General features: G+C 27.3%; 2 protein-coding genes across 2 annotated transcripts; both read left to right on the top strand.

Moving 5' to 3' along the window:
- The first annotated feature begins 3580 nt into the window (after positions 1 to 3580).
- On the top strand, positions 3581 to 9367 carry LOC100568979. Its single transcript, XM_029491222.1, has 8 exons — positions 3581 to 3595; positions 4493 to 4570; positions 4762 to 4781; positions 5013 to 5112; positions 5376 to 5984; positions 6044 to 6212; positions 6415 to 6602; positions 8243 to 9367. The coding sequence occupies exons 1-8, from the start codon at positions 3581 to 3583 to the stop codon at positions 9359 to 9361; spliced, it is 2298 nt and encodes a 765-aa protein (XP_029347082.1). The 3' UTR covers positions 9362 to 9367.
- Positions 9368 to 15984: 6617 nt separating this feature from the next.
- LOC100160563 (WD repeat-containing protein 19) lies at positions 15985 to 23304 on the top strand. The gene is made up of 24 exons (XM_001944284.5): positions 15985 to 16605; positions 16713 to 16867; positions 16985 to 17209; positions 17276 to 17486; positions 17553 to 17839; positions 17923 to 18166; positions 18237 to 18482; positions 18842 to 18961; positions 19239 to 19388; positions 19458 to 19605; positions 19670 to 19987; positions 20062 to 20192; positions 20251 to 20402; positions 20457 to 20658; positions 20714 to 20860; positions 20923 to 21089; positions 21203 to 21446; positions 21515 to 21667; positions 21809 to 21905; positions 22058 to 22264; positions 22474 to 22583; positions 22650 to 22829; positions 22892 to 22968; positions 23052 to 23304. The coding sequence occupies exons 1-24, from the start codon at positions 16600 to 16602 to the stop codon at positions 23161 to 23163; spliced, it is 4089 nt and encodes a 1362-aa protein (XP_001944319.2). The 5' UTR covers positions 15985 to 16599; the 3' UTR covers positions 23164 to 23304.
- The last annotated feature ends 1631 nt before the right edge of the window (positions 23305 to 24935 follow it).

Here is a 24935-nt window from a genome sequence, read left to right as displayed (position 1 = left end):
CACCACTCAGAATATACTACAATATTTTTTTACTGATGCAATTGACATAATATTTAAAATACTTGATAATAATTATGTTTGATGTCATGATTGGGGCTTTGATGTTGTTATAATTAATTTTAAAACTCATATTATAATATTTACAATATTAATATCAAACATTATTTTTCATATTATGATAGAACACTTTTTTTTTTTCTGATAGTATTGTTCATCTATCTTGTTATTATCGATTATGGTCGTTATGGGCATTGTTAAATTGAGATAAAATTTCGTTTTGGCTTCTGGTTTTTACTGTTGGGTTTGTTAAATTGCCCAGTAACAGTAAATTGAACGAATATTTCAGCATTAATAAGTTGGAAACGGCTTACTCAAATTAAATTCTGTAAATGTTAAAATTATTTTTTTTAGTATGTTTATAGATTTTCGTTATCGAAAATAGGGATTGCCATTTGAAAATCGAAAGTTAATAGTGTTTTATCAAATAAGGGAGGAAGTTAAAATTATCAAAATTGTAACACAGTGTAAAATGCGAGGTAAAATGGTAAAACCTAGAAAGTTTAAAAAAAATTAATTTAAAATACTTACCTAATACTTACCGAGATATTGACTGGTTCATGATAAAAGAATCACCCTGTATATATCATACCTAGGATATAATATCTTCTAGAATATTTAGTATTAAATAATATATGGCTACATATTTTATAGATGTTATTAGGTCGTTTATAGATGCCGACATTTGCTGCATCGTTTCATTCGTGTTCGCATCTCTTCTAAAATATCTGAATCTATAATAAATTAGTTAACATTAAAAATTTATAATTAAGTAGTTGAGGGATATTACCATCAAATTGTTGTATTATTATTCGATATACCTAAAATATAATATCTTGTAGAATATATCCTATTAAAAAATATACGGCTACATATTTTATAGATGTTAGTAGCTCGTTAATAGTTTCCGACGTTTGGTTTTGTCTTCTTAACTCGTATACAATTTCTGAATCTATAATAAATTAATTAACATTAAAAATTTATAATAAAGTAGTTAAGGCATATTACGATCAAATTGTTGTATTGAAGATTTTCAAGAAGAAAAATTTGATACGTATCGGTATGGAATAGTTACGTACCAGCTCGTATCGAAGTCGTGAGTCCGATACGTATCGCTTGTATATTGCACATGTAACTTCTTGAACGCTCTTGAACTAAAATTTCAATTATGTAACATAGAATTTTGTTTATTTTTTTGTAAAAAATAAAATAAATAATATTATTATACATACGAATAGAAAAATTATTATGTACTCGAGCCTCTGGATCCTCGCATCAACCTGAGGAAAAAAATACTTAACGAAGTAAATGATGACTGTAAAGATAAGGAACTAAGATATTAACAATTGCAATTATGTTACATATTTTGTTTATTTAATTAAAAATAAAATAAATAAAATTATCACAACTACTATTAATGAATATACAATATATTCCAGTCTAGTTATCCGCGCGTTGACGTCGGGATCGCCGGTTATAGTTCTTCTCATCACGTTCTATAATAATATTAATTAGGTATCATAAATAAAAATTATTATAGAGCAATGCATCACAAACGTTGTAAATGTTTCGCTGGATACGATCCCCAGGGTATTGTACTTAAAAGTCCGGTAAAAATTTTAAAAGTTTTAAAATATTAAAATGTATATTAATTAGGTAGGAAGGCGGGCGGGGCAGTACCGTACGGTTAAGCTTCCATGGTTTATAAATCATGTAATTTTTAACATAATGCAATTTTTTTAAACTAATATACATAGAAAAACTTACGGTCTATAACTTTTATTTGAAACTTTTTTACGTTTTTTATCTAAAAATGTGTGTAATTTGTGTTTTACTTTTTTTTGGAAAAATACGAATTTACCAAAAACCTGGGGTAATACCGTATGAACTCGGGGCATAACAGGACATGGCTTGTATATCATATAATTTTTATTCCATCGGACTTTTGTTCGGGGATTCGATCCCAGCCAAGAACGTGATGGACTTAAAACTTACAAAGGACTGCCTTAGGCTTAATTCCGCCCCTCGCCACATTTCTAAGATTGGGGCATCCGGATTAATCATACGAATTACTGTGGCAAGAAATCGCCAATTAAGGAAATTTCTCCTCGGCATTTGCAACTAAAAAAATAAAATATGGTGTAAATAACTAAACTTATATAAGTAAATAAATAGGTAAGTAACCAATATTACCATATTACTTATTAAAATGTCTTATCAGCCACATTTTTTTTTACCATAATATTATATTAAATAATATTAGATTTTAAGCAGCGATTTAGGTACTTTTAAAATATTTGATTTTACTATTTTCCCATACTATAAATTAGAGATGGGACTTATCACTCACTTAGGTGAACTAGTTCATTGAACGAATACATACATACGTCGTACCATATACTGTACAGACAAACTGAAAGAATACGTACATAACCTATACAAATAGCAATGGCGGGCAAGTTAATTAATTGTTATATTTTAATTATTTTAAATTGTATTGTCTATGATGTATTACCTAATTTTTACCTATGTTAAACCCTATAAAGTTGTACCCAATTTTAATGCTTTTATTATATCTATTTTTTGTTTTAATTACCCAATTATGTTTTTATTACATAGTTTTATCTATTTTTTGTTTTAATTATAAAATATTTTTTAATTTATAATTGTTTTATACTTACAAAAATCCTATTTATTATTATAGAAAAATACTACTTAGGTACAAATTACAAAATATAAATACCTGTTGTACACTGAAAGAAATAACTTTTCAAAATTCACAAAACTGTTTTGTCAGATGGTAATTTGTACATGCAGCTAAATTATATTAAGACGTATCAAATGGTTTATTTGTTGTTACTAAGTAATTTGTCCAAGTTACATATGAATTCTTGTTAATCACAATTATGTAATACTAATACGTACTCGTTGATTTGTAATGATCAATAGTTAGTAGGTATATACAACAAGATTATAAAATGTAACAAAGTATCTGATACTTATAACAGAAATAACTGAAAATCAGTTTTCGTTAGCACTTCATAATAATGATCTGTGTATATAACCATACACAAATCAGTAGTTATAACAAATTGTTTAGTGTAAACAACGTGAATAAATCGTGATGTGCAATCAATTCATGCAATATTGAAGATGCAACGAACCAAAAGTGTTGCCTACAAATTGTTTTGTAAATACAACCAATTTCCAGTGCGTTCAGCGATAACGCGGGTTATCCCAGAAACCAGACAAAGTCACTGGTGACTGGTCACTGTCCACTGACGATCATATTGTTTTATTACAAAATTACAGTTTACTGTTGAGTGTTGTCTAATACTCTAATGTCTATTTGTCTTCGTTCTTTAGTTTTTATATCGCGAAATATACTTATTCGGTTATTGTTTATTGTTTTAGTAGTGATCTAGTTACTATTCCATATTCAGATTTTCTACCGTTTTTACTTGTTAGTGTACGCGTACTTCGTATTAATACCTATACATATTTTATTATAATAGTGTTAAAAATGTCCGATAAAGATGTAATTAATTTCCTAACCTTGTGGGACCTGCAAAAATATATCGAAATATTTCAAGGTAAGTTATGATTCAAATAATACAAGTCGTTAGAGAAATCAAAGTGTACTGTAATAATTATTGTAATTCACTTCAGTTTACAATATAACACAATTTTATGCAGTATATAATTTAGATAGGTACCTACCTATAGCTATTCAATTAAAAATGTATTATTTTCAATAATTAGATTATTAATATTATTATTTTTAAAACTGGATACCTGGATAGAAATAGGTAGGTAACAAAATATGCAAAATAAGAAAATATACATAAAAAGTAAATTTTTTTATGTCTAATTAATTTTGATTCCTAAAGAAATACGAATAATATTTTATACTTATGTTAGAGATCCAATATTCCAATATATTTTGTTTTAGTAAATATATACAGGTATATATTTATATATATTAGGAATATAGGTATATATTTAAATACACATATATATATCTTATATCTCAAAACTCTGCCCTTTTTAAATGAAGTGATGATAAAAGAATTACCTAATAATACCCATTATTGGTCACAGAGCTCGATTCACTTCAAATCTAGTTCAGTGGAGAACTATTATAGCTTCAGGAACACAGAAAACTTTTGATATAGTGAGACAATTTTAGTGTTTTTTTTTTTTTATTTTACTCAAATGAAGTTTTGCCTTATTGATATTCATTTTACAATAATAGTTTGAAAACTTATTGACATTTGACATATCAAAGTGTGGTAAAATTAACATCCAGTAGTTTTATTTCTATTCGTTATGTAACATTGATACTTATAAGTTATAATGTTAGATTTTGGTTGGCACTTAAACTTATATTAAATATTTTAATGTGAAACGCAATTATTTAAAAATTCATTTTTAGGCAACTGAACCGACAAGTTATTCCAGTTCTCCAATTTCAGATAGCTGTTTATCTATAGGCCATGATAGTTTATCTGAGGTAGGCAAGCATAAATAATGAGTACTATACTTAGGTTTATTATAGTAGGTAACATTGGTACTAATAATCTTGATTTTGATTGGTAACCATATTAAGTATTTTAATGTGAAATACAATTCTGAAATAATGTTTTTAGCTTACTGAACCAGGAACATACTGCTTTTCTTCAGTTGATGGCAGCTTATCATTAGGACAGACTAGTTTATCTGAGGTAATCAAAAATAATGTGACATATTATTAATTAAATTAAATTTAAATGTATCATTCAACTACTAAGTGCTTGAATAAGATATTTTAATATATTTATACCACACTTGTTTGAGATAATTGAAAACATGTTACTTGTAACTAATAATTGGTGTTCTAATTTCTTACTTCAGTTATATTTGTAATTTAACTATGTAGTGGGTAAAATTACAGAAATGATAATTTCATTTTTCAGGTTTTGTCTCCCAGATCAAGTGAACACAAATATTGAACTGGAAAATTTGTCAACACACCCAGTTGAAACACAGTCATTTTCTGCAGTACCCTCAAATACCGTAAGTTTTATTTTGATTCAGACATTTTTATTTATTAAGTAAGAATTTACAAGTTATGCTGGGTCCATATACAGTCAGATTTTAATTATGTTTCTGATTTTAAAAACCATATAGAAAATATGATTAATTTATGTTTTTTAAATTTTTTTCTTGTCGCTCATTGGACCCAGCATAGGGTAACATGTGTTGTGCCTGTGATATATGTAAATTTAAAGCATGCATTTTTTTAATAGGTAGTTATAATAATTCTTTTATTTTTTTAGGAACTGTTGGATCTGCTTCAAAGTGCAAATGAGGGTAGAGCTTTGTTGGCAACTTTCCAACAGAGTGGGCTATTGAACAGTATTGGCCGCAAGCGTTTGTGCAACATCATAATTAACAAAGAACTGCGAGATGATGTTTACAGACGTGTTCCGACTTCCAGGTTGCAAGAATTAGCGTTTCAGATCACTACCATATTTCCTAAAGAACATTCTGCTACATATTTTATTCCATATATATTGTATGGTCCAGGATTAAAAAGATCGGCAAAAGGGAAACTTCTCGATTGCCTGTACAACAGAACAAGAGAATATCGGAAGTCTGGACTCATAAACTCATCTAGATGTAGTTCTACATTGTCATCATCTTCTGGCCGTTCATCTCCGATCACAGTACGTCTATTAAACGACAGAGAAGAAAATGATGCAATAACGGTTGAAGAAAATTTGAAGTGGCTGCGTAATTCCAGTGATCCGTGGGATCTTGTTGAAAGACACTGGAGTGCTACTACCAATACTCGTTTAAAAAAACTTATGTCTAAAGATGGACAAACCATATCAGAATATATGTCTGAGTATCCATCTTTAAAGAAACCTACAGGCTATTTACCTGTAAGTATGAAATATATTAAATGTATGTTATAACATGTATTTAACTAGTAATATTTCAGATTTTAAAAGATTTTGACGTTACACATCCAGAATCAAGTGATAAATTATTTCAAAATTTACCATTGTTTAAGAATAGGATTTTCAAACTAGCTGAAGAAAAAATCAAGAAATCCAAAGAGTTGACAACGAATGATCTTTTAAAGGAATACATCCAGTTAGGAACTGAAGGTATATAGTAGCTATTAGTCTGTTGTATTACTATTAACCTATTAATAATCATCAGATTTCAATTAATATACAATTTATATTTTGTAACAGTATAATAAATTAGCTTTTGTTTAAACTCAAATACAATAATATGACATGATAAAAATTGAACTGTTTATAGTTTTATATTCATAAGTCATTTGTATTTTTTTTTTTTTTACAGAAAACGAAGGATCATTTATTGCAGCTTTTTTGTGTCTTCCTTTTCTTATTGGTGTGTCGATTACTAAAGGAAAAAGAACCAAAACCCAATGGAAGCCATCAAAAGTGGAAATGAGGGATGGATTTATTACTCATTTGTTAAGTAATGCTGAAGTAGAAGAAACTATTTCCAGAAGAAGGGAGAAATTGGTAGGATTTGGCAAAACCTTACAACCGTTTATTATTATAGTTGGTCAATCTCTAAAAGAAATTTATACTTATTTAGTTGTAGTTGATAATACTTTCTACCGTTTAAACTCCATAACAGCATCGGTTGTATGTTGTTTTAAAATCATAATTATACTTAATGCAGAATACCCTATAGAAAGTGAGGCTATTTGGAATTTCATACAAAAAAGTCTATACAAATTTCATACACATTTAGATAAAAAATTTACCACAGTCAATGCTTTTATCTCTGATATGGGAATAACAATGTAATTTTTTTAACTCTTTAAATAAAAGGACCTTTCATAACTTTAAACATGTTTACTTGTTTTATATGTAAAAACACATATATTAGTGTTAAGATCCTTTTTTCACACTTTGATTTACAACATTCTAATCATAATTTTAATTCATATAAATGTGCTGAAGGAAAATGTTCAAGATTATTTTACTTAAAAAATTCTTATTCTAAGCATTTATTAAGACATTCTACAGATTTAATTCAGCCTTCTACTCCACAGTTATTCTTGGTTAACAATCCCACTTTAGAGTCTACAAATCCCACCAATAGAAGTAGTTATAGTGAATTGTGTGTAGAAGTAGAATCATCAAAAATTTTGAAGCAAACACTGACTATGTTTCTTTCATGTTTATATGCAAATCCCATAATTCCCAGAAATACCATACAAATTATTATTGATGGCATGGAAACTGTTCTTTCTAAGGGTGTTGCTACTTACATAAAAAATACTGCTGAGAAAATGTTGTCAAGAGACCAAATTTCCGTTGAATGTTTTGGTTCCTTTATTAATATAGCAAAATATATAAATGAAGCTTTCATAGATTTTAAAACTGAACATAAACGATTTTCTTATTTTACTAAGTAGGGAACTTATATAGAACCAAAAGAAATAGTAATATGGCAGAGATTAAATAAAGTTGTTAGAGGTGGCGTATCCATTTTAGAACCGTGTAACTGTACACAACAATTTATACCTCTGTGAGATGTTCTAAGAAATTTTTTTTCAGTTGAAAATGTTACCATAGAAACATTAGACTATATAAAAACTTTAAAAGCAGAACACAAAGTTTTAAGAAATTTTATTCAAGGCACTTATTGGAAAAGTAGAGTTGCAAATCACGGTGAACGGATTGTGTTCCCACTTTTTATGTTTTTTGACGATTTTGAAATTGGCAATGCGCTTGGGAACCATTCTGGTATCCACAAATTAGGGGGTGTTTATGTATCAGTGCCATGTATTCCACCATATCGCTCAACTATTTTATCTAATATTTTTATCGCCCTGCTTTTTCATTCATCAGATAGGGTCAAATTTGGTAACGGAGTTATTTTTAAACCATTGATAGATGAATTAAATTTTTTGCAAGAATACGGGATTGAAATTGACACTCCAGAGTTGAAAGGAAAATTATATTTTGAGTTGGGGCTTATTTTGGGTGATAATTTAGGACTACATTCTATCACCGGATTTACTGAAAGTTTCTCATCCAATTATTCATGTAGGATTTGTACAATCAGAAAGGAAGATATGAGGGTTAAATGTTACGAAGATAATGCTTTACTGAGATATACTGAACAGTATAATGTTTGTTTGTTACAGAATGATGTGTCTGAAACCGGTATAAAAGATAAATGCGTTTGGTTTGATGTAAATAATTTTAGTTTATTCGATCAAGTAGGAGTTGATGTCATGCACGATATGCTTGAAGGTTGTTCTAAATACATCATGAAGTTTATTTTACTGTATTATACTAAGGAGTTAAAACTTTTTAGTTTACAAGTATTGAATGATCGAATTAATGGTTTTGATTTTGGGCCCGAAAACAATAAACCTTGCTCACTTACTTTAGACAACATTAATCAAGGGAATATTAAGCAATCCGCTTCTGAGATGTTGACATTAATTAGATACTTTGGTTTATTGGTTGGTGACTTTATACCACCAGAAGAACCCGTTTGGGAACTTTATATAGTTATGCGTAGGGTTATGGATATTTTAATGTCAACATCGCTCACAATAGACAGTTGTTCAATGCTACAAACCTTGGTAGCAGAAATGAATGAACTCTACTTAAGTTACAGTAATAGTCATCTTAAACCAAAGTTCCATTTTTTAACCCATTATCATTCTATGGTCAGAAAATTGAGTCCTGTCATAAGCTTTTGGTCCATGCGATATGAAGCAAAACATAGGATATCAAAAATTTCGGCTAAATCATCATTCAATAGAAGAAATATTTGCATGACTTTGGCAATAAGGCACCAACTTCATTTGAATGAAATGTTTACTAAAGGTAAATTAAATAAATCAGTTATTGTAGGACCACAAAAAGAAATAGATTCTATTAAAGCCTGTCTAATTCAAACTGAACTAAATCTTGATACCGTTGAAACGTTAATAAGAGTTAAATGGGCTGAAGTAAAGGGAACACGTTATAAACCAAAAACTATTTTGACATTAGATATTATGAACGATAACAACCCAAATTTTGTTATTGTAAAAGATATTTTTCTTTATGGACCGAATAGGGTAATTTTTGAGTGCAGTAAATTTACAACAATTGGTTTTGATGAACATGTTTTTTGCTATGAAGTAACATCACCGGAAATAAATTATTTATGTTTTATATTCCAAGATTTATTGATATCACCTATTCCTAACACTATAAATGTTGTCTCAAATGGAATATATTATATTACTGTAAGAAGTCCTTTGTAAATAATAGTTTACCTATATATTATATGCATTGTAAATATTTATTTTGTATTGTATATTTTTAATTTTATATATTTTTATTCAATATTTTTTTAAATATATTATGTGTGAAATAATTATAATATAATATTAATATATAAGTAATAATAATATGTATATTTATAAATCAATATGTAAGTTTATTTAATTTATGTAAACTAATAAACAAAATTAATAATTTTGAAAATTAATTTTATTTGTATTTTATTTAACCAAAATTTAAATGTTGTGTTTACTGAATAGTACCTAATATTGTAACAACAAAGTACTTTTGTAACAATAACTATTAGATATACAATTTCAACAAGTGAGTTTTGTAGTACCTTCCAAATCATTTGTAGTATAAACATACAAATATGTAAAGCAGAAAAAAAATATTCCTGCTTAACTTAAGTGTTCTGTTAAACCTACAATGTGTTTTGCTGGTTTTTCAAATAACCTAGTAACAGTAACTGAACATTTTGTAAATGTCATACTGAGTTCAGCCGTAAATATACATACTTTCTGTAGTCAGTACTGAATCAAATTCAATTTTAATAACGGAACAATTTGTTGGTTACCACAACTTATGATTAACAAGAATGAGTTTGTAAGCGTTACCAAACATATTGCTGTCCCTGAGCCAACAGGAATTCACAGTAATGATTACTACATTTTGGTTATCTTAACAGAATATTTTTTCAGTAATAATAATAGGTAACTTATATTGAAAATGATTAAGGTAATGTGTTAAAGTTTTGAAGTAAACTACTGATCTGGAATAATGGATTGTGACCTTTTAAATAGACAGAATTTGATTAGAAAATAGATTATTTAATTATATCTCCTACAAATAAATGTAGTACCGGTACATAATATAATATTAATAACTATATTCAGGGACGGCGCCAGGGTTTGCGAGGCCCTGGACAATACACTATTACGAGGCCCTATATTAAAATTATTTTAGTTTTTATCAAATGAGGGATTGTATAAAAAAAACTAATAAGAAGTCTTATAACAAACTTTTGTCGATTTAATAATAATAATATTACAAACACTTGAGTATTACATTTGTAAATTTTATATTATAATATATTCCAGTATACTTATACTTTATACAAAAACATAATATAAAAAATAAAGTAAAAAAGTGGTCAAATCACAACAAAACTTGCAAATAACAAGTTCATCAAAAATATATTATATCAATATGACACATGAATATTGAATATATTATTATACAATTTAAAAAAAAAATAGTATATTATTTAATAAACTATTAAGTCAAATTTTATTACAATATATTAGGTATCCCAAATATGTAAATACTTCTTAGAATATAAAACTTATTTTTTGCACTGTAATACCATAAGGGTTTCATGTCAATAATAGTTTATGAGTTTAAAATATTAGAAATAAGCTAAATGCAATTAAGATGACACAATAATCAACTATCATAATAATATATTGTATTATACTAGCATTGCGGCCCTTCCTCATTTTTTCGTAATTTTTTGGTGGTTTTTCCTGTGGCATTATAAAACTATTGAGAAAATCAAAAAATGACCTCTCTAAAGTACCATCTCGATCCAATTTGCTAAAAGATAAAGTTCTGAAATCGAAGCGATCCTTCTGGTAGAAATTTTGTATACAGGACATAAAAAAAATAAAAAAAATAAAATAAACACCATTGTAAAACCAATAATGTTAATAAATAAAATGAAATGTTTAATACTGTTTAAGCCAATCGAGCCATTTGTGTACAGAACCTGAATTTGTACCTTTTGTAGTATCTTCTTGGTGTATTGATAAAATAGTGTATTATCATTTTTCATTTGAATAACATTGAACATTTATATTTTAATTTAGTAATAAACTCAATATGTTTAAAATTATTCGTTCTATGTATAATGTCTATACCTTTAAAATAAATATCTACAAGCCCACTAAATCCAAAATAAATATATCGTCCTTTTAATAAAACTGTTTTATAATTTTTTTTTTTTCTTCTGTGTATATTGAACATCAACCAACTCTCATTGCAATTTGTATTAAGGTAAGTAAATATTATTTAGTATTTTATTATGCTATAATTGTTGGATAGTCATTTTTACAGTTTTTCATTTTGGATTAAGTAGTGCGATAAATGTAAACATTTTAGTCCAAGGCTGGTCGAGTTAAAAAAATTTTTTTTTAATCTGTTAAGTTAATTTAATTAGAAAATAAAAGTAACTTAGTAACTAAGTTAAAAATCAGTTACTTTTTTTTCAAATTAATTATTATATCCACCTTTTTGTTAACGCTAACAAATAACATAATTTTTAAATAAATGTAAGTGAAATCATTAAGTACTTTAGGTACTTGTATACTTAAGTCTTAATTCAATGATGGATTCCAACTAAATAATTATATTATTTTATATTCTGAGCGGAGCGATAAATGTATTAATACATAATCAATTGATTGTACAATGGTGTATATATTTTTATTTTTTTTTATATTTTTTTTATCTTTGAGTCTTTCACCACCGTTTGATGCAGTAGAAATGCTTCGAACAATAGTATCTTGTTCGATGGGAAAGTGAATCTAGCGGCGCACTCAGGAGGTTAAAATTTAAAACTCCCAATAGTGTTCGGAAACTATAAATTGTAAATACATGAAAATTTCACTGAATGATTATATTTTCATTTTCTATACACCATAACATTTTCCAAATATTTTGACAAAATTTGTAAATTTGCAAATTATTTTGAGTTAGAAATTCATAAAAATTTTTCTTTTTAAATCTAAGATTTGAAAATATAATACAAGATCATTCATAATTTGTCTACCTTTATCAAAAAAAAAAAATATCTTCAAGCAAATCAAATTAAATTTTTTTGAGCGTTTGAATTTCATATTTTCACAAGATTGGATATTTTTAAATATTAAAAATCCAGTCACAATTCTTTTTTAGAATCATTTAAAGTTCGAATATCAACAAAATATGTAAAATTAACGAAAATGTGCAATTTATTTTTAGTTTGAAATTCATAAAAAATTTTCTATTTTAACCTAAGATTTGGAAATGTAATACAAGATTCTTCATAAGTTTAATAATTTATCCAAAAAATAAAAATGTCTACAAGCTAATCAAATTAAATTTTTATGAGCGTTAGATGTTCATATTTTTACAAGATTATATATTCACTCGATTACTTACTTACTATGTAGTGATTTTGTTATTTTGTAGATACATGAAAATTTTACTGAATGTTCATATTTTCATTTCCTATACACCATAAAATATAAAAATATGTTGACCCTTTTTAAGCTGTTTACAGACTTCGACAGTTTTCAATTTTTTTTAGTTTTTCTATAATTGTCAAATATTAATAAAATGATATTTGTTTGTTAAAAATTCTTGAAAATGTAATTCAAGGTTCCTGATATATTGTTACATAGCAGTTGAAAAATATTAAAAATACATAGGCACAATTTTTTTGATAAGCATTTGAAGTTCCTATTTTGACAAAATTTATGAAATGTTATATCTAAGGATTGAAAATTTAAAACAAGATTCCACGTAAGTAGGTAATTCTGTTACCAAAAAATCAAAAAAATACTTCAGTACAGTTTATTTTTATACACATTTTAAGTTCAAATTTGGACGAAATTACATATTAAAAAACCTAGAATAACTATTTTAGTTATTTTGTTGTGATTGTATAATAATTTTCGTGGGTAGTTGAAACTTCTAATGTATACTATTATACATCTATGATAGTTTCACGGTTTGATGTTGATGTATAAAGCGTTATAAGTACATAATGGATATTGTGATATGATTAATTTGGAAATTATTATAGTTCTATGATTATAGATACCTATTATTGGTCAATTTTTTTTTTAATACCATAGATAAATATAAAATATGTCTTATACCTAGACTGACTTACCATTTCCGCTCAGAATCGTTTTTCTTACACAATGATATTATATCATTGAATTCAAAATGAATACCATCCATTATACAGCTCGTGACCCATTTGTAACCTACTGTACAGCAGAGCGACATCCACTTGCCCACCTTTTGTTTTTATGTACAAAGTTTAGTTATATAAATATGTTGGTTAAATTTATTTTAGAAGCAAAGACTGCAACTTATAAAAAAGTATTATTTGGCAATAAATAAATACCTAGTTTTAAAAAAAAATTTTAATTTTTTTTTAAATTAATAAAAATATGGTTTTTAATACTTTCTTTAAAATTATTGTAGTGTTTCAAGTTACCTTAAACAAATGATTAAATGCAAACTGCATTTGAAATAACGCATGTTCCAAGTAACCAAAAACTCCGGGTGACTTGGAACAATCCCTTTTTATTTTTTTTACCTTAATTTACTTAAGAACTTTATTTTATTTTTTGCTCAATCCATTCCTGGAGGTGTGTTATACTGCATGATTTTTTACAGAATTTAATTATTAATAATGAATGTGTTACAGTAGTTAAAAGGTCAAAATCGTTCCAAGTCACCCAGATTTACGGCATTTAAAGTTCAAATTTTGACGAAATAAATAAAAAATTATAAATAAATTAAATAACATTTAATAAATTAATATATAAAAAATATATTTGGTAGAATAGAAGATGAAAAATCATATTTGAACTATTTTAGAAAGGATCCTGATATGTTCAACGAAATTTTAATTAAAATAACTCCAGATATTGCCCGAAAGGATACTGTAATGAGACAATGTATAAAACCACTAGAAATGTTACAACTTCATATTATTATACTTTATTTAATGTTATAATCTATTTTATATGACTAATATTATAGGCGCATCATATGACATTTTTCTGGGGGTGGGGAAGGGGGGCTAGAATTGTATTAGTTGCACTCACCCTGATAATTCAAAAATCTTTTGAACCCCAGATGCAAGCTAATTAATAAGTATATGTGCGATAAGAAGGAAACAAATAACATGAATTACATAATTTGGAGAAAGAAACCACCCACTGATGACACTTTCGTCTTGGTTTATATAATTAAAATTAAATAAAAAAATAAGAAATAAGAAATCAATTTCTATAATTTTTATTTTTAAAACATTTATCATAAAAAAGTTTAAAAATTACAAAGACAATTACAAAAACTGACAACTTAATGGTAAAAATGTACTGAACTCTGAACATTGATAATTGGTATTACATTTTACAAAATACATTTTTGTAGAATTAATTTTTAAAAAAAAAACAATTTTCTACAACTTACGGAGACCGGGGCCCCCTAGAAATTTGGGGGCCAAGTGCTCCATCTGCAATTGTGTAAATCATGGCCTGTATGGGAGGAGGGTAGATAGTGTTGAAATTTCATATACCACAGAAATAAGTATGTATGCTGTTGTCTTTTATAATTTCAACTACCATCCTACATTACAACTGTCAACTGGGTATACCTATATTATATATTAGTAATACAGATTAGGGGCAACATTAAGGTTTTTAGCTACTGGTGAAAGCTATATGAATCTTCATTACTCTACTCGCATTGCAAACAATATATTGAGCATACTTATACATGACACTTTGAATGCAATTTATGAAGCTTTTAAAGATAAAATTAAGGTGATTATAAGAATTAAATCAGTACCAATAATCAATATGAATTAAATTAATCAATTAAGTTATATGGGATAATGTTTAGCTTCCATCAACAACAAAAGAGTGGGATGTTATTGCAGATCAATTTGTTTCTTTTTGGAATTTCCCCATTGGCACAAATAGGAAAAATGTTTAGGGGGACTCAGCCCACACATTTTTTTTAAATTATTATTTATAGGTACATACTTTTAAGAATTGTATGCTATTATTTTTTGAGGGGGCTTTAAGAGATTTTTTTTACTGCCACTGGTACCATAGCAGCAAATTGAAGTGGAAAAAGGAAATTTTTAATGAACAGTCAGTTCATTTTTTTTATTTCCATCTTATAGAAAATTTTCCTGGCTTTCCCAATATATAGGTTTAATGCGTCGCCACCTTCCGGAACCTTGTCAAAAAAATTAAAAACGGCACATAGGTGCTTGTACGCGGCAGCACGAAAAACAGTACCCTGGGTTTGGTCGGTCGCCGATTACTATACCGCGGAAAGCTCTGTAGCTCCTAGACTCATTTCCATCTTATAGAAAATTTTCCTGGCTTTCCGAATATATAGGTTTAATGCGTCGCCACCTTCCGGAACCTTGTCAAAAAAATTAAAAACGGCACATGGGTGCTTGAACGCACGGATCGTCGTACCGCGCGGCAGCACGAAAAACAGTACTACCCTGGGACAAGTGTATATTGGCAAGGTGAATTTTGTGGGTAACGGCAAGAAACATGTTAGGCGCCTGGAATATAATAAAATGCAACCGTCCATACAACGTTTCTTATCACTAGTCGTTGGTGTATTAGTGCCCTAGCTTTGGTACCCCAACTTCACACCCGTTATAAATTAAATAATTATATGAATACACTTTGAAAAACTTAATGTTTCTTATTTACTGACTGTCTGTCGTTTGACTTAATTACTATAATAAATCAATAAATGATTATTTTATATATAAGATACTATTTTATATTCGTGGATATAACTAAATCATAGACATATTAATAAATATTTATTAATAGGCAGCAGACAATAAAAAGAGGCGGAAGTCTCCCACCACTTTCTATGGTGAGGTGAGGAACCGGGGATGCGTATCAATGATCATACCTATTTATTTACTCATGCTATGTAGTATTATGGTGTATTTATTTTATAAATCATGGGTCTATGATCTAGATAATCATGGAAATACTCTTTGGTTTAAATATATATATATATTAACGTATATTTAAGCCATGGGAATACAAACTGTAAGTGATACTGTGGCGATACGTCTTCGTTCAAATATGGTTCTGTGATGCCGTGATGGTGTCATGGACATTGATAGTGTGGTGGCCGAAGGCCCGGAGGGGCACTAGTTGCCCAGGAAACAAATCGATTGGGTACCGAAACATTAACCGTCGTGTGATAACACAGTGATAAGTGTTGAAATTGAAAATATTAAAATATTAAATAGTAAATAATAATTTAAAAAAAACTTAACTTGACAGTCTAAAATTATATAATATACTTGCTTGTAAAACAGACAGTTTACAATAAATCAATGCTATTCTGCCAATAATCAAAAAAGGAACGACAATTTGTTTTCCTTATGAAGGTAATTACTTATTACTATCAATATATTTTTATTTCAAATTAAAATATGTAAAAGTTCAGTATGTTATGTATGAATAATTAATGTACTTACCTAATCCTAATCCACAGAAACTGTTGAAACTTGAAAATCACTGTGGAACTGGTGAAACACATTTAGCATGGCAAAAAGGAAGCGGTACTTACCTTGCTATAACAAGTTTAGACCAGTGTATTGGAATTTACAATCGCAATGGAAAACTAATTGAAAAAATCAAAATTTCAGGGTAGGTATCACTTAATCTATCAATTTATAATGTTTATTATTTGATGTACCATTTGAAAATATACTGCCTATATGGATAGAATTATTTAGAATTATTAAATATATTTTTATATTTCAGAATATGTACTGGTTTAGCGTGGGATCGTGATGGTGATTTATTAGGGATAATATGTGATGGATCATCTAGTTTTATGTTGTGGGAAGCTAATTCATCTAAGACTCAACAAATAAATCCAGTTTTCAAAGACAACCTGACATGCATATTATGGTCAAAAGTCAGTCAAACTGTTGCTGTAACTTCAGCTAAAGGAAATCTAACTATTTATGACTATACAACTACTAAGTTAGAATATAATTTTTAGTTTATTTAATTTTTTATTAGTTGTATACTTATTTGAATCCATTTTAGACGTTTGCCTATACTAGGAAAACATAGCATGAGCATTACATGTGGTGAATGGAACCGAGACAATATACTAGCTTTAGGATCACAGGATCAAACAGTATCCATAAACAATATAGAAGGTGATACATTAAAAATTATATCACTCAGAGGTGAACCATCTAAAATAGCATTTTCAAAAATGAAGTCTGATCATAGAAAGCATTCTGAAGAAACTGTATGTTAATTTTATATTTTAATCTTTTATGAAGTGATTTTTAAATATTTTTTTTTTTCTGTGTAGGTAAGTGTTTTAGTTGCTAACAAAACTTTATATCTTATTGATTTACAAGACACAGATAATCCATTTGAACTGGCATTTAACTTAAAATATGGCTCTATAGTTACTTATCACTGGTATGGAGATGGCTATATTTTAATTGGTTTTAGCGAAGGTTACTTAATATCTATATCAACTCACCCTAAAGAAGTAGGCAAGGAACTGTTTCAAATACGAAACCACAAAGAAATTTTATCTGACGTTGGGTTATCTAAAATTGCTGGAAAGGTAGCCACATGTGGTGAATATACGTAAGTAATTAGATTTAGTTTAAGTTAACTATTTTTGTTTATAGGCATTAAGTATTAACTTCAATATAATATTACAATTTTAGAATTAAAGTACACGAGATTGGTAAATTACAAGAAACTACAGCAGTACTAAATGTTGACGAAGGCATTGTTCTTAGTCACGTTTCATGGAGTGAAGATGGGCGGCTTTTGGCCGCTACTACATCAGATGGTGGTGTTTATCTGTATTTAGAAGCCTTACCTATGTTATCATCGTCATACAACAACTGTGTTGCATTTTTAACATCTTTAAACCAAGTTACTATTCATTATTGCCATTCAGACAAAGTCAGCTCCTTAATGTCAATAAAATTTACTTATTATAATAATACTTATTAATAATTATTTAATAATTTAGAATCAACCACCAGATTTGGTCTCTATAACTACAGAAATGGAACCAAGCTTTTTGAGTATTGGTCCTCATCATTTAGCTGTTGGTTTGAACAACAGAATTTGGTATTATAAAATTAATATCTCTGATCCAATAAAATTATCAACATCTTTACTCGGTGATCGAGAATATTTAGGCACTGTAAAAAATGTTTGCATAAATGATGAATTTATATCAGTTTTATTTGAAGGGAGACTTCAAATTCATACAGTAAGTATATGGAATCATTACATATGATACAACTATTTATTAAAACATAATTTAATAAAATAAATGTGTTACTTTATTAATGATAATTTGAAAGAAAAATACATATATGTACTATAATATTACTTACTGTTACAACCATGAACTAAGATCTTAGTTCATGGTTACAACTTATATCTTCTTATAATAAACAGTATCATTTATAAAATGAAACCTCAATCCTTAGAGAGAGAATATTATAATACTATTTTCTATATTTTTTTTCTCACTTACATTGCTGGTCATTACATTATATACTGTATAAATAGTGTGTGTATGTCTATTATAATATATATAAGTAATTTGATCATTGTTTAATTTAGATTGATTCTATTATTTCAAAGGCTGTCAATGATAGTGTATCAAAAATATTTCCAATAGATAAAGGAAGGAATATCAACAATCAGTATTTAACTAATGATTTTCTCATCTACAGTACTGAGGTAAGAATGTAATAAATTATTCCTTGAATAAAATACTATACATATCTATGATTATTAATAATAATAATAATGTATGAAATAAGTATTAAATATTTAAATAAATAAAAATTCTGTCACATTAAAGACATTTCAAAGATTATATAATTATAATATCAATGGGCAATATAATATACTGTTTAACTTTTTAATTGTTTGTATTCCAAACTTGAAGGGAGTATAAAATAGTAACAATTTTAATTAATATTCTTAGATAATGACTGATGTAAATATTTTTCAGGCAGGTAATATTCATTATTTTCACCTTGAAGACTGGAATGAAGCTTTCACTTATAAACATCATTTCGGTATTGTTAATCTTTATCCTAATCAAGAAGGGATAAGATGTGTAATAGTCGATGCAAAAAATGAAGCATATTTATATTTGCCTGTATGTTAATTTTATTTAAAATAGATAGATTAATATTATAACTCTTAATGATATTGTTTTTTTTTTTAGGTTTCAGAGGAGATAATACCTATAAAAGATTTTCCAACTTCAGTTAGTTTTGTATTGTGGGAACTTTGGCCATCTGAAAAACATATACTAATAGCATGTAATGATAAATCAGCGTTGACATTTGTATATATACGCGATTCAATAAATGGTACAACTTTGCATTACATTTATAATTACATCTTATTGTTTATTAATAATTGATGTATGCTTAGGTAGTGAAATCCGTTATGTTGGCATCACAAAATTGCCTGAACGTCAAATACCACTATTTTTATCTCATGGCGATTTAACATTAGAGACTTTCACTGGAAAATTAAATACTATAATATTGTCTACACATACAGCATTATTAATGCGACCAGCAGCTACCACACTTAGTCATCCAACCGAAAGATTAGAACAAGACTTAGACAAGCAATTAGCTCTTATTAGAATTAGTGATGCTTGGAAGACTTGTCAGTTATTAAATAAAAAAGAATATTGGGAAAAATTGGGTATGAGTTGTCTACACTATTTTGATATTGAAACTGGTAAGTTTAAAATATTATTATTTTTTTTTTTCAAAATGTTAATTATCTTATGCACCTTATTATTATATTTTAAGCTCTCCAAGTATACACTAATCTGGGTGATGTTTCAATGGTCTGGTCATTAGAACTAATAAAATATATAGAAGACAAAAATTTGTTTGCTGGTCATTTGGCTATGTATATGAAAGAATTTGATAAAGCTCAAGTAGTTTATAAATAAAAATTATTTTTAATATGTATTATTATGAGATAATTGATTTTAGAAATTGTTTTTGGAATCATCAGACCCAATTCAAGCATTAGTAATGAGACAAGATTTATTGCAATGGGATGTTTCTTTAGATCTTGCCAAAACACTGGCTCCTGAACGAATGCCTTACATTTCTTTTAAATATGGTCAACAGCTTGAACTAATGTTTGTACCAATTGTATTTTACTGAACTTTTTTTTACTAATTATAACTTTTCAGTGGTAAAGCTCATGAAGCTATGTTACAATATGAGCAAGGTCTTAACTTGGATACTGATACTGATCATCTGAGATATTGCCGTGAAGGAATAGCTAGATGTTTGATCAAAGATGGTAACGCTAAAATGGGTATAAATTTAGCTTTGGAAATTGGATCAAAGAAATTATTGAAGGAATGTGCTGAGCTGCTAGAAAATTCTAAAGTATAGATTGCTATATGATTATTTTCTTAACTTTATACAAATACATTTTATACAGAAATTAAGTGAAGCGGCTAATTTATATGAAAGGATTGAAAGTTGGGACCAAGCAGCTTCTTGTTATATTCGCTTAAAAAATTGGACTAAAGTAGGTGAATACGCTACTTACATTACTTCAACCAAAATTCATGCTCAATATGCCAAGGTAAAAGTTTAAATAGTATATTGTTTTTCATATTTAAATCTACAGTATTAATAATCGAATAGGCTATGGAAGCAATGGGAAATTATAAGCAAGCATTATATGGTTATAGTGCAGCTCATGACTATGAAAATGTCATCAGAATGGATTTAGATAAGCTGGATGATCCACAACATGCTATTACAGTAGTTCAAGAACATCGTAGTACTGAAGGTTCGAAAATGATTGCAAGGTAAATTAAATTAGATGTAGGTGAACTCTTATTATTTTAAAAGTTCTGTTATAATAATCTTTAATATTACATCATTATAATTAATTAAATGAATAAAATATTATTTTTTTCAGATATTTTCAAAAAAATAATGAAATTTTACTAGCAATTCGATTTTTAACAATGTCACATTGTTTTACAGACGCTTTTAGATTAGCGTGTGATCATAACCATTTAGAATTATATGGTGATGTGTTATTAGATGAAGATGAGGATGTGTCTATTCCTGAGTTTGCCAGCCTAGCCAAGTATTATGAAACCCAAAACAGCGCCGCTCTAGCAGGAAAATATTATTTTCATGCCAAGAACTATCAAAAAGTATACTTATAATGTAATAATTGACATAAAAAATAAAAATAAATACAACAATTTTGATTTATTTTCAGGCTCTTAAAAATCTAATTGAGGGTAGTAAAGCTAATCCAACTAATGATGACATCTTGTCTTTAGCTATTGAAGTTGTCGCTGCAGCAAAAAATAATTCTATTGATGATGAATTTATAAAATTATTGTTAGGTGAAATTGATGATCATGCAAGGGTATGAACTATGAACACATTTTACATTTGCCATATTATAAGAATTTTGTTAACTGTATCTTTTCTCAGGCAATATCTTTTATTTGCATGAATAAATCTAAATATTTTGAATGGTTCATTAATATTATATTATATATTTTAGAATCCAAAATTCTTATTCAGACTCCACATGGCTAGAAGTCGATATAAGGAGGCTGCAAAAGTTGCTATTATATTATCCAATAATGAACAAATTAAAGGTAAACATTTTTTTCAAATACAAAGGATATTAATTTTTTTTTTTAATACTTATAAATAATATTCAAATATCTGTTTTTTGTTACACATTTTTAATTTAAAAATTTCATTTCTAGATTTTTAAATTAAACAATGAATAAATAAAATGTTACAGGTAATTATAGGCAAGCCCATGATGTCTTATACAATACAATTTGTGAATTACGTAACAATCAATTAAAAGTGAGCAACGAGATGATTGCTAATTTAGCACTACTCCATTCATATATTCTTGTGCGGGTGTATGTTCGTTTAGACAACCATAGCAAAGCAGCTCCATTATTGATAAGAGTTTCAGAGAATATTGATCGATTTCCTTCACGTACGTCTTTTAATCATTATTATTTTATTAGACTAATTTATAGGAAATATCTTATGTTGATGGGAATACAGGGTTTGAAGCATTCCAAAAATTGCAGCTACTTATCTATTTAAGTAATTACAATAATTGGTATAGGTTAAAAATGATTAACCAGAGCTTCCTATTATGAAAATATGATTCAATAAAGATAATTTATTCTATGTTTGTAGATGCTGTACAAATTTTAACCTCAACCGTCATTGAATGTTACCGATCCAATTTGAAGGAAAGTGCATTTAAATTTGCAACTATTCTAATGAAATCTGATTACAGACATCAGGTGATTTTGGTTTTTGTGAGTATTATATTTGTGAACAACATTTTAAAACATTAATGTTTATTAAAGATTGATGAAAAGTATCGGAAAAAAATTGAGAGTGTTATTAGAAAGTCTCCAAGGGCTGGTTCTCTATTGGACGAGACCATAACAAAAACAGAACCATGTCCATATTGTGGACTTGACTTACTCTTGACCAGTCTCATTTGTACAAATTGCAAAAGCACTATACCTTTTTGTATAGCATCTGTAAGTGTAAATTTTTAAAAAGGATAAATAACAAAAGATTTTTATTCATTGTATTGTTTTAGGGATGGCACATTACTAAAGATAATCTTACATTCTGTCCAAATTGTCGATTTCCTGCATTATATAATGAATTTGTTGGGTAAAGAAATTAATTATGATAGTTGTAAAACTACTTTTTACATTTTAAATCATATTGCATTTCATTGATATATTTTTGTTTAGATTATTGGAGTCAGGTGAAAACTGTCCAATGTGTTCAAATCCAGTAAAGGTTGATTATTTACAGATTGTTGAAGATCCAAAGCCATTTTTGTTTGCTGAAGGAGACAAATGAATTATATAATTATTTTTAAACTTACCATTTGTGTCACTATTCCGTCCAATTATAATGTGATAGATCTCTATACATTAGAACTATAATATTATATTTTTAACACTTCAATTTATGCTTAATAAATATAAAAATTACAAATTAAAATTAGAAAAATTGATACAATTTTTAATCTAATAAATAATAATTATTAATTAGAATTTTAAATAAAAAAAGATATGTTAGCCATGTATTTCCAACGCAAAAATACTATACTATATTGTCACTTTATTTGAGTTAACAAAAAATACAAAAAATTGCCCATTGGATGTAATACTCAGGTTATTCAGATGGTGTTTGAACACTTAGATAACTGTTATGTTCCTGGTGCATATAAAATTATGTATGTATCAATCAATGAAAACTGAAACTGAAAAATATTAATTTTGGGTCGTATTTATTTTATAATTTTCTTAGCAGTACTTTGGATGATCAGGTGCTAAAACCAGGTCCCCGAGTAATTAACTACTCAGTATTATTATTTATTATTAATAAAGAGTTCAAATTTAACAGCATGGTTTTTTCATGAATGAAAAATTACTGTAATTTTCAATACATTGAGAATTTTGTATCTACTTGTAAACATCATTTAACAAGGAGAAATAGCATTTTAAGTCTGTGCTGACTGTGCTCAATGAAAGAGCAATCAGCCGTCGACCGAAAGACCGGGTTTGAATTCTGGTCCTGTAGCCTGACTTTTGACATTATTTTCCCAGTAGACATTAATATACTCATTTCAGTTTTGCATAAAATGATAAAAAAATAAAAATAAATATTATTTCATAGAATATGTTCATTGATGCAGAATTATAAATTGGTTAACTCAAAAAATTGTGATAAAAAATTATTATTATTTAAAGTCTCTTTATTTCTTGCAGTACATTTAAATACAAAATCTAAATAAATAGTATATACATTAATCCATTTTCAAAAGTAGGCATATAATATTTTAATGACAATTTTAAAAGAGAAGAAACAAATAATTTCTTAATATTATGAAAAAATAAATTATTAAATTATAAGAAACAATTGATTGTAAATACATACATCAGTATAATTATTTATATACATTATGCAAATGTATTTTTAATCTAATAAAAAGCATGACTACATTAACACATAAAAACTAAATAATTTAATATTTTTTGTTACAGAACATAGTTTTAGTAAAATTGTATTAGGTTAAATCACAAGGCCCACAAATATAATAAACTCACAACATTAAAAAAATATAGTTTTAAACAAAAGAAATATTGAAAAAATATATAATCTACAGACAAATTAATTTTTTCCAGCATAATCCCTAAAGAGAATTTTTTTATTATCTGTAAATTGACCAAATAATATTTGATTTTTATTGGATAAAAATCAAAATATTTATAACCTTGGTTGGTATATTTATTATTTAAATATTGTTAATACCATGTTAAATATTAATTAACTCAAGTGTTTGAGGACGAAATGTAAGCAGATATTTTAAATTATTTAAAAATTAAAACTTGATATTTTTAAAACAGTTTTTATTAATTTATCTTATCAAGCATGTAATTTACATTTTAAATAGAAAAAAAAACATCAAGGTGTGTTCAATATGAATATATTGATGAAAAAATATATTAGATGATAGTATCTGACTCTTTGCAACATAATGTAATTATAATATGCGTAATAAAAGAATACCTTAGAGCATAAACTAAACACATTATGCTATAAGTATACATTTAGGCAAATCATTT

The sequence above is a fragment of the Acyrthosiphon pisum genome, chromosome A3 (genome assembly GCF_005508785.2).
Source record: "Acyrthosiphon pisum isolate AL4f chromosome A3, pea_aphid_22Mar2018_4r6ur, whole genome shotgun sequence".
NCBI lineage: Eukaryota > Metazoa > Arthropoda > Insecta > Hemiptera > Aphididae > Acyrthosiphon > Acyrthosiphon pisum.
Note: the sequence above shows the minus strand (reverse complement) of the source record. Positions and strands in the feature narration are given on the sequence as shown.